The sequence below is a fragment of the Squalius cephalus genome (assembly GCF_949319135.1).
Source record: "Squalius cephalus genome assembly, chromosome: 3".
Taxonomy (NCBI): Eukaryota; Metazoa; Chordata; class Actinopteri; order Cypriniformes; family Leuciscidae; genus Squalius; species Squalius cephalus.
In genome coordinates, this window is record NC_137124.1 from 22446338 (window position 1) to 22457637 (window position 11300).

The window sequence follows — 11300 nt, forward strand, 5'->3', positions numbered from 1 at the left end:
CGTCGCACGAAATGTATCAGCTATCATGCACTCCACCTTCCATTATTCGAGCCACTTACGTAGAAAATGATTTGAGGACGTCTTCACAGCTTCCACCCTTCATATAACAAGCTAGAGATGGCTGAAGATGTAAATCCCAGGTTTGTCCAAATTTCCCTCTTGCTCAGGGAATCCAGATATTCCTCGACGTAGCCAAAAGCAGAACATGACACCTTAACAGTCAGGTGTTATCGCATTCGAGGGATGACAGCTTTGGCCACGGCTCGCCGTTGGGTCTTTATTCAACAGGATCTCTCATCACCTGCCCATCTCCCCCTCCCCAAAAAAACATGCACCCCTGCATTTAAGCCTGGACTCACACTCACCAAAAAGCAGGTGCTGCTATACCAAGAGCATGCTGCGTGGCTTGATAAATCACACGAGCGGCGTGAGAATCGAGATGTATCAAAGTTTTAGGATGCCATGTGAAATAGCCTTAGGTAAGTATGCGCAGCGCGCATCTGTCTGCCGCTCAGTCTCGCCCGTTGACCATTGTGCTCGTGTTATTGGGGAGCTGAGCTCCGCCGCGAGAGGCACGTTTACGCAGCGCGCAGAGCTCGATCGCCGCTCAGTGGCTGTGGCAGGCCACTGCGCGCGAACCGGTGTGCTGCAGTTCTCAAACTTCGACAGCCCCTTGTGCATCTGTTGACATCCAGTTAATCGCAACTGCCTATCCGAGGGACTGCTGCAGAGCACGAGCTGCACACACTAAGCAGCCTGCGTGTGGCTCTGTCAAAAATTGCCACATACACTTTCTGTCACGGCCTGTTTGTGTATAGTCATCGTTTGGATAAAAGATAAGAATGTAAACATAGCATAAAAAAGACTTATGTGATTGTGTCGTGAGGGCTCTGCAGTTCCACTCTTCCACGGCCCATTAAACAAGCAGGAGTTTATACAAAGAGCATAAATAAAAGATTCACCTCCCTTAGCTTAGCACAAACTAAGGTCCGGGGACCTCGAAGGGACGAAAAGGGGGTGCTACAGGATCCACTGAAAACTGGAGGAGAAAAAAATGCGTAAATGAAACATGTTTAACTTACTATTTTTTAAACACATTTATCAGATTTTGAAATGATTACTGTTCTTAATAAACAGCAGATGCATGAGATTAATCACTGGGTTTTTTGTTTTGGTTTGTTTTAAAATAACACCTAAATCTACATACTTTGAATTGAAAATGTATTTCTTAAGAATTGTACATCTAACATGTCTTTAGCGAATATCGCTAAAAGATGCTGTCAACTTATTGGAAAGTAGTTTTTTCCAGATAATATTTATGTAAAACTACACACACAAAAAACATGACAATCAAGATTATTTAGACAAAATGTTAATGCTTCAAACTGATGTTTGTATGAAAGCAAAATGCAAATGATTACTCCCACTACGCCACCTGCCTGTTTCTCCCGGCACACTATTTTATAACAGAGAGCTTTAGAAAACCAGTATCTTCAGCAGCAGCACTGTGTTTAAGCCATGGGTGCTTTATGTATCACCTGGAAAGCAAATATTTTACCTTGCAAACCAAGGAAATGCTCAACAAAAACCAGCTCTGTCGTAGAGTGCATGGGAAATGTGTGCTATCAGAATGATCGGGCTGTTTGATCCAGCTCATTAGTAATGCAGCAGACACTGTGTTTGCTCTTGGTTTCCATTGACCAAACTTTACAATCTTAACAACTGTGCATTGACATCTTGCTGTTTTATTATTCAAATAGGCCCTACCCTACCTCACTAATAAAATGCAGGAGCTTGTATGGCCTTAGCTTATGTTTTGGTCTATGCTTGTCAATTCTGTATAGGCTATAGAACCTGCATCTGGCACTATACAGAATAAAAGGGGGCAGTATTTTGTCGTTGTACTATTCATGGGCAAACACAGGATGGCTGCTTTTTATGTGTAGAGAGTAAAGATTCTGAATGTAGGTTGTGGGTGTGCGATTGGATAATGGCTTATAGTTATTAGAGTAATGGTGCTGAATGCATTGTAAGCCGAAATGCGGTCTTGAATATGACTGTGGCACCAGTAATAATTACATTGAGACCTGAGTAAATGTGAGAATTACTAAGTCAGGCAGCAGCATTTTGGATGCACTGATAGAAGTGAAAAGGCAGGCCACTGCGTGTGAACCGGTGTGCTGCAGTTCTCAAACTTCGACAGCCCCTTGTGCATCTGTTGACATCCAGTTAATCGCAACTGCCTACCCGAGGGACTGCTGCAGAGCATGAGCTGCACACACAGATAGGAGTGAAAAGACAGATTGTCTTATTTGGATGGGGCACTTGTCGCTGCATGATAAATGAAGGTCATTGGGTCATCTTGGATAATTTCCAAGATTTGTGCAAATCAGGAGTCAATGACTGTACAACCTTCAAAAGTGATGGAAAGAGACTGGGGGCGAACATGGCTGAAAGAAAAAAGCTTAGTTTTGTCAAGGTTGAGCTGGAGCTGAAAAGACAAAGAGACAGACTGAGATCTGTAAAAGAAAATGAAAAGAATCAAAATGAAAATTCAGAACACTATAAACTTTTAAACAGATATTGGTCAAGGCAATAAAGGTTAGGCCTGCAGCTATATGAAATGAATGCAAGATATTTTCTCAAAAATGTCTCTGTAATAGAACTATTCTTGCATTCATTCCATATAGCTGCAGGCCAAACCATTTTATAATAAATATATATATATATATATATATATACACACACAGTACAGTATTTGTCAGGCGTGATTGCAATAATCGCACAATACGTAATAATAATAACATCACACAACAACGTAATACAACAAACACACCAAACAAAGAACTGGGAGAACTGAAGGTTTGAAAACACAAGAGAGGATAATCAACAGAACAAGGAACAGGTGTGTAACTAAATTAACAACCTAACAATGGCACAGGCAAAACAGGAACAGGAGAAAAGAAACCAAAACACAATGAAACTATAACTAAACATAACTCTGACAATATTGAGGTCAGTAAGAATTTTTTAAATATTTTTAAAGTATCTTATTCTGCTGTTATACTGTAAAAACACTAATATTGTGAAATATTACCATTTAAAATAACAGTTGTCCATTTGATCAGGATTCTGATTAATAGAAAGTAAAAAAAATAGTTTGAAAAAGAAATTAAATATTATATTAAAAATCTAAAATTGGTAAAACTATCATCATCATGGCTTGGCTTCGCGAACGAAGATTTAGGAAGGACATCCACGTCTTCTACAGGCACAATGGTGGCTGATGAGGCCTATGCGGGACAGGCAGGTCCTGCCACAACAACTGCAGGTAAAGGTCTGGTCCAGGATGGGTGCTGAGGGGACACGGTTCTTCTTCTCCTTTTGTCCTCCATACTGGCCTGTGGGTATCCTCAAAGAGGGAGGTGGCCTGATGGACTGTGCGCCACCAGGAGTCGTGATCAGCTGCTTGTGTTGCCCACTGACGGTGATCGATGCAGCAAGCAGTGAGGGACTTCTTCAGGGAGTCTTTATACCGCTTTCGTGGTGCCCTGATGTTGCGGTAGCCAGAAGACAGTTCCCCGTACAGCACGATCTTAGGTAGGCGGTGGTTCTCCATCCTGGAGACATGCCCTGCCCAGCGAAGTTGTACCTTGGCCTCGATGCTAGTGACCTCCGCTGACTCGAGGACTTTAGTGTTGGCAATGAAGTCACTCCAACGAATGTTGAGGATTGTGCGGAGGCAGTGCTGATGGAAACGCTCGAGGAGTCTCAGATGATGACGGTACGTGACCCAGGACTCAGCGCCATACAGGAGAGTGGGCAGCACAACAGCTTTGTATACACTGACCTTCGTGTCTTTTTTGAAGTTGTTGTTGTTGTTCCAGACACGTCCGAATAGTCCAAGTATACAGTAATAAAGTATTTACATTAATAATGTATATATTGTAGTCTTTATATTGTTATTACATTAGGCTTAACAATTAACGATTCCTTTACTACAAGCTAATGAAACAAAAATAATTGTGTTAATTACAGTGACAACGAATAAAGAACTGACTATTTGTAGCCTATTAATAAATGTAGAGACTACAATATATAAACTATATGAATAAACTATAAACTAATAGTTTGTTAATGATTTGTAAGAACTTTATTACTGTATACTCATTATAAAGTGTTACCCTAAACTTCTAAATGCTTTTACTGTCACGTTAGATCATTTAAATGCATCCTTCACCAATTGAATGCATAAATTAACCATTACACATTCGAACTCCTGTGAGCATCTCAATATTTTTTTTTTCAAATATTAATAGATAGATCTGGTGGTGAAAATGCTATTATTAGTCAGACCATTTGACATGTCAAATACATACACCAACATAAATACTAACATACTGTATGTGCTGCAAATTGTGATATGGTCTGATGCCTGTTATTTTTCTTGTAGGAACATCACCTACATCTGATATTTGAGAAACTGTTTCAAATAGGTAAAAACTGAACAGATTCAGTGGAGATTGAAAACTGATTGATTTTTATGTTATTAAAATGTTCTTAAATATATCCTGTTTGGCAGAGTTTTTTTTTTTTTTTTTTTTGTCAAATCTCCTCCAACAGAAGTAGGCTACATTCTGTTGAAACAGTCATGTGTGGATCAATCAGAGAAGACAAGCTGTTGTTCCAGTGGTTTTCAATCCAGCAATTGTGCTGTAGAACACTGACCTTGAAAAGCAGAACATCAGTGGTGGCCCTTACATGGATCCTGTTCTGTCTAAGCCTCTCGCAGACTGAATGCCATGGCCACAGGGCTTTTAGGGATTTGTGCCACCTCCACAAAAGCAAATGCAGTTGTATGATAAGACATGGCTGCTCTCAACTAGACGTGGGCGTCTTGTCTGACAGAAGGGTATAAGTGTCCATGTGAATGGAGGTGAATTGATTTTGTCTCAGCGAAACTCCAGCAGGTAAGATTGACATGAACTTATGAGTGTAGTTTGACCTCTGTTTGAATGTGTTTGTTTGTTGCTTTGCCCAAACCAAATCTATATAGACACATTTATTCATCCTTGTTAGTCACGTATCAACTTTTTGTTTAAGTTTTTGTTTGTGTTTTCCTGTGCTCTGGGTAAGCTTACTCTTTCAAATGTGATTTTCAAATGTGAAAAAAGATAATTTATTAAGCAGTAGGCCTAAATCAAACTATAACCCCAAGATTGACACAACATGCAGTGCTAATGTTCTATCACTCCCCTGTAGTACCTGTATTTGATCAGCCGCACTCTTTCGCATTGATTCCCAGATGAGGATGCGCTTCGTTGTTATGGTGATGCTGTTGCCAGCGCTGATGAGGGCAGGATCAGAATGCAGGTCCAGCTGTCGGCTTTCCAATATCTCCATTACCGTGGAAAGTGAGGAATGTGGCAGCTGCATCACAATCGACACCACTGCCTGTGCCGGGCTTTGCAAAACACAGGTAGGATGAAGTGATATTCTTGTAACCTTTAATTTGAGATATATGTGTGCACATTTGACATATATCTGTGATAGTTTTAATTTTTTTTAAGCCTCAAATTTATTCCTGTGATGGCAAAGTTGAATTTTCAGCATCATTACTCCAGTCTTCAGAGTCACATGATTCTTCAGAAATTATTCTAATATGCTGATTTGGTGCTCAGTTATTATTTATGAATAATGGTTCTTATCATCAATGCATTGCTGCATAATATTTTTGTGGAAATGTGCTACTTTTTTCGAATTTCTTAGATGAATAGAAAGTTAAAAAAACAGCATTTATTTGAAATAGAAATATTTTGTAACATTATAAATGTCTTTACTGTCACTTATGATCAATTGAATGTGTCCTTGCTGAATATATATATATATATATATATATATATATATATATATATATATATATATATGTGTGTGTGTGTGTGTGTGTGTGTGTGTGTGCGTGTGTGTATAAATTATATATTTATGAAGCTTAAGTGCAGACATTTTGTTGTTGTTTCAGTTATAATACACTAGCACCAGATAAAAGGGGACTAAAATATTTTCCATTTTGACAGGAAAGAGTTTACCGTAACCCCATGGTGAGGTACTACCAGAACATCTGTAACTTCAGAGAATGGACCTACAAGACCTACGAGTTTAAAGGCTGCCCTGCCGGGGCTGACTCGGTTTTCACTTACCCTGTGGCCCTCAGCTGTGACTGCAGCAAATGTAACTCAGACATCACAGACTGTGGAGTTCTCAGCCAGCAGACGTCCAACTGCACTGCACATTAGACAAGGAAACCGAACCATTTGAAAGCCTGTCGTACAATTTTGAATATTTAGTTTTTCATAATTAAATGTAAAAATAAATTGGAATAAAACTAAAATTAAACATTTCTGTAAGCATCAATAAATATAACATACTGCAATAACCCATACACATAAAAAATATATATATTGGCTTCCAACAGGTCATCTGTGTGATTCATCCTGTTGTTTTTCTGGAATCTTCTGTAGGCTCTGGTGTCAATAATCTCAGTCAGGCACAAACTGCACCATTAAAACAGCTTACACATAGCATAAACAGAACTCATTTCCTGTGATAAACCATCTGTTCCCAAGTGCTTATACACACAGGCACGTTAATTTTACTTGTGAAATTGCTGCGTTTTTACCAGAGCTTATAATTGTCCTTCTGAGACCAACTGTAAAAATTTCTCTCTGTGAGGATGCTCTCTAATACACTGAGCAAACTCACTGAAACCATACTCGATTTACATAATCAAATTAGTAATGAATCAATATGAATATCAAAGAGTTTTCAGAAAAGGGGCAATCTCTTATACATATAAAAAGAGAAATTAGTTATGGCACATCACAGAGCACCTTTAATACTCATGTGTCGTAATAGAAACAAGAACCCGTACATAATAACAGACGCACTTGAAGGTGTCATCTACAAAAGAAAACATGCATAACTTACAGTTGTTTAGGAGTAAAAACTTCACAAGTTATAAAAATCTATATATATATAATCAATGGTTAATCAGGATTTTGATTAATTTAAAACTGGCAGAAAATACACCTTAAATAATGACAAAAAAGGTTTACTATAGTAAGAATTTTACATTGAAATTTACATTGTAAGAATTTTAAGAATTTAAAAAAGCTATATCAATGCTGTGCAGCTTCACCTTTAAAATTGCATTGCCAGTTATTTACACTGGGAAAAAAAGCTTCATGCAGGCTTTTACACTCAGACAAACTGCCTGTCTAGATGTGAATGTTTTGAAAACCATCAAAATCTGCCTCATTTGAATTTTTTTGCAATACATTATCCCTGCTTCCAGTCAACTTTCTTGCTGTTTGTACGTTGTTATTGTTCTGCAGCTACAGGGGAAACTGGGCCTATAACATATTGCTCTTCATCTTGATGTTCCTGGCTCCTAGCACTGCATTGTGAGGTGGAGTGCCCTGAATGTGCACGATGAGACAAATGGGCCAATTAGAAAAACATCTTAGACAATATCTAATAAATGATATCACCAAACAAATACTCAACTGCCCTGAGGTAAACCAACAGCTTTTTCAGATGTCATCATAGATCTAAAGATGTATATTAACATTCTATATATATATATATATATATATATACACACACACAAAGCTTGCAATAGATACATCTATTCAAATATTCATATAATTTGAAATGAGGTTTAAAGATCATCATTGCAAAACCTTGCACTATAACAAAACATTTGCACTAAAGCACTTTTATTTTTGTAAATGTAAAAGCAAATTTCAAGGGGGAAAAAACAGCCACAGCATTACAGCATAACCAAAGAACTGGAAATATTACAGAAATTTACAGCTGTGATGGTATGGAAAAAAAGCAAAAATACAAAATAACATTCTATATTAAACAATTTTACATTTAAAAACAATACACTGAATTAAACAAGTACTTCTGCAATGTCCATATACAAAGTCAGTGTCAGTTTCTTTACGCTCAGAGGCAGAAGTGATGTCGTCTTCTCTATCTTCCAACAGGTTATCTAATTGGCAAACTTGTTGCGAATAATCTCTCCCCCTTCTACCTCCACCTGCTCGTACAACCATTTCCGGTCACAGCGGCACTCCACACCGCACTTCCGAGAGCCGCACTCGGGACATGGGTAGAAGCAACCCATGCAGTCTACATCCAGACAGTCACACAGATCCCTCCCACATGAGATCAGCAAGCCTTTATTGTCATACACTTTACTCTTGAGAGACAGGGACTGTCTGTAGGGACAAGAAAGACAGCATATAAATGGGATAATTCTACCCACCCTTAGAAAAGGTATAAAAGCGGTCACTGGGGCAGTACCTTTTTCAAAAGTTACACCTTTATACCTTATTAACCCCTAAAAGGGACATATTTAGTACCATCTGAAAGGGTAGTGACAGCTTTTATCAGCTCAAGATGCACATCAGTTTTTTTTTCTAAGGCACATTTATAAAAGCTACTTAATTGAACTAAGGCTTAATCTAAGCCCTGTGTGTGCAACCAGGCATAAGACTTTGAATACAATGGAAATTAATTTAACTCAAAACATGATTTATACATTCATCTTCATGATGACTGATTTAATTTGGTGTTCATGAGTTTGAGAATTTAGAAAGTAGTGCTGCCCCGACTAAAGATTCTTCTTGTCAACTGGTTGTCACGCCATAAGTCGACGGTGGCATTAGAAAATGTTTCAGGGCTGAGAAAGAATATTATGTGTAACATTGTTAAAGGACAAGTTCGGTATTTTACACTTAAAGCCCTGTTTACAGATCGTTTCTTATGAAATAGAACGGTTAAGATTAAAATTTGGACACACGCTGCTGTCCCAAGAATTTTAGGTTTCTTTCGCTTCTCCCCCCCACCTACAGAATGGCTGCCTATGGGCACTGGAACAATCCTTCCTAAAAACGCATTAAACTTTCGTTTACAAAGACGTGAAACTCACCGAGTGGTCAGGGGTGTTCACTGATATGCTCACACAAAAATCGCTGCAAAAGATGTTTTTGTCCAAGTTTTTTTTTGTGTGTGTGTGTTTGAGAAAAACTACGATAAAACCTGTTGGAAAGCATCTTTTGCAGCGATTTTTGTGTGAGCATATCAGTGAACACCCCTGACCACTCGGTGAGTTTCACGCCTTTGTAAACGAAAGTTTAATGCGTTTTTAGGAAGGATTGTTCCAGTGCACCTATGCAACCATTCTGTAGGTGGGGGGGGGGGGAAGCGAAAGAAACCGAAAAGTCTCGGGACAGCATCTTAACCGTTCTATTTCATCAGAAACGATCTGTAAACAGGGCTTTAAGTGTAAAATACCGAACTTGTCCTTTAACCTTGTTTTACGTTACAGAGAAACACTAAACCATAATAATGAGCTTTTAATATGAATTAAGCACTCAAGTGCACACATAGGCTAAAGCTTGCTGCAGTGCACTGACAAAAGTAATGATTGTGAATGTGTCGGAAAAAAACAGATGTTCTCTGAAAAGAGTGTGAACATTTTAATAATTTATTAATAAACTAGTGTTTGAGTCAATGTCAGCTGCGAAGATGAAGTCATCTCCACAGTATAGTGAAAGGGGCTATAGAGAAAAATGCATGTTAAGTAAAACGTTTCATTTTCAGTAAGAGCGGTACTAAATTATCTTTCACACTCTGCACGAACATTTGGATATGCGCCTAATAATAGCGCACATTTATCTAGGTTAACCTTAGAGAGAACTTTTTTCCTGTGACTAACCGACTAATTAAAATTTGGTTGTCTAATCCTCTTCTTGGCGACTAGCGTTTATTCGCCTATTAGGGGGCAGCCCTAAAAGAAAGGCAGATACCTGTCACTTGATGAGAGCTTTATCCCTGCTCGTCTCCGGTCATTTACACCTCTGCCCTGTAATACAACAAACAACAAAATTTGATAAAGGCAAAAGTATGCAGCTGAACTGTAGCTGTGAGACGTATAAATGACCTGCAGAGAAGCTAAAAACAGACTAAAGTAAGTGTTAGCAATTGCATATTCAGCAGTGTATGTGTTACCTTCAGGCTGGAGTCTCTTATGGGTTGTCTTCTGTCCTTTGTGATTTGTTTGGCTCTGTCTTTATCAGAAAGTGAACTGAATCGACTGGAATCATTTACATCTTTTGCCACTAATCCTCCCCTGTTTTTCCGTAACTCAATCTGTAAAGAATAAATAGAACAGTGAGAGGGATTGCATTTCAAGGATCAAAAGCAGACAGAAAGATATATTTGAGTTGGACAACAAGAATAACTTTACTGAGTGTTAGGATACACACCTTTGTACCATCTCCTCCAGAGTTGAAAATAGTCGGCACAGCATCCTCTCTGAGAAACAGTTTTCCATTATAGTCACGAAAGCAGTCAGGCTGAAAATGCTCCGAGCACAAACAGGAGTTTTGAGTGGGAACAAAGTTCTTTCTCCCAAGGCTTCGAACCCATTGCTCGGCCAGCTGAGGCTTGCTGATTGGAAACCTGAACAGAAAGACAGCAAAGAAGGCTCCATTAGTTATTGTTACTTTCAAGAGAGTTGTATCCACACATGTCTGTTGTATTCTGAAGTCAGCCACTCGTGCAAAACAAATAGCCTAGATTTAAATGAGGCCGACTCACATAGTAAACTCTGACCAATAATATCAGTTTTTACAAGTTAAATTCTGATGTGGCGACAGAACACAAGCATAACAGTTAATTATGCTGTAGGGTCCATGACCAACTGACAAAAAAAAAAAGGTGCACACAACACAATAATCAAGAGGGGAAAATACTACGTTGCCTCTTATTCACAAAACAAAAAGTACTATTTAAAGTATTTTGCATTTACGACAAGATGTTAACTAGGAAACCTATATCTACCGGTAAAGAATCTTATTGAGCCATATTTCATATAGCAACTCGTGCACACGTAACGTTAAACACTGAAGCCTATAACACAAAGCTCAAGTGTGTCAACAAAACTGCCATTATGTTCACGCTTACCTATAGAACCGGATCTCTGACCCTTTAACAAACCGGTTTGAGCAATCAATCGCTGAACAGGAGATCGGCATGGTTCTGTATTCGTGATAGGAATGTAGAAGCCTGTTATTGCTCCACACAAACCAAAATCATTTTTCACATGGAGTGAGCGGTAAAAAGCGTATCTCATCTCCTGCGCATGCGCAGTTATTTGTTTAGCGGCCAAACAGAGATCCATACAGCTTCTATACAGTATTTTCCAAGTGATGAGATATGCCTTTGCG

The 11300-nt window shown here is 38.7% G+C and overlaps 3 protein-coding genes across 3 annotated transcripts in view; 1 reads left to right on the plus strand and 2 right to left on the minus strand.

Moving 5' to 3' along the window:
* kcna4 (potassium voltage-gated channel, shaker-related subfamily, member 4) overlaps positions 1 to 711 on the minus strand; it is a 34751-nt gene extending 34040 nt beyond the window's left edge. The window contains exon 1 of the mRNA XM_079866902.1: positions 60 to 711. The gene's annotated coding sequence lies outside the window, so the exon portion shown is untranslated. The remainder of the gene's footprint in view (positions 1 to 59) is intronic.
* A 4594-nt stretch (positions 712 to 5305) lies between these two features.
* Positions 5306 to 6293, plus strand: fshb (follicle stimulating hormone subunit beta; the record flags this gene model as incomplete). The annotated part of the gene is made up of 2 exons (XM_079865342.1): positions 5306 to 5479; positions 6075 to 6293. 2 exons carry the CDS (start codon positions 5306 to 5308, stop codon positions 6291 to 6293), a joined length of 393 nt encoding a protein of 130 aa, XP_079721468.1.
* A 1378-nt stretch (positions 6294 to 7671) lies between these two features.
* On the minus strand, positions 7672 to 11217 carry arl14ep (ADP-ribosylation factor-like 14 effector protein). The gene is made up of 5 exons (XM_079867588.1): positions 11038 to 11217; positions 10338 to 10533; positions 10081 to 10221; positions 9879 to 9934; positions 7672 to 8285 (listed from the first exon to the last, which is right to left on the minus strand). Exons 1-5 carry the CDS (start codon positions 11106 to 11108, stop codon positions 8057 to 8059), a joined length of 693 nt encoding a protein of 230 aa, XP_079723714.1. The 5' UTR covers positions 11109 to 11217; the 3' UTR covers positions 7672 to 8056.
* Positions 11218 to 11300: the final 83 nt, after the last annotated feature.

Excerpts from the sequence above, each read along its gene's own strand:
- arl14ep (XM_079867588.1), bottom strand. The coding sequence starts at position 11,108 with ATGCCGATCTCCTGTTCAGCGATTGATTGCTCAAACCGGTTTGTTAAA. Across the intron at positions 10,534-11,037 it reads TCAGAGATCCGGTTCTATAG|GTTTCCAATCAGCAAGCCTC; the intron begins GTAAGCGTGAAC and ends CTTTCTGTTCAG. Across the intron at positions 8,286-9,878 it reads AAGCTCTCATCAAGTGACAG|ACAGTCCCTGTCTCTCAAGA; the intron begins GTATCTGCCTTT and ends TTGTCCCTACAG.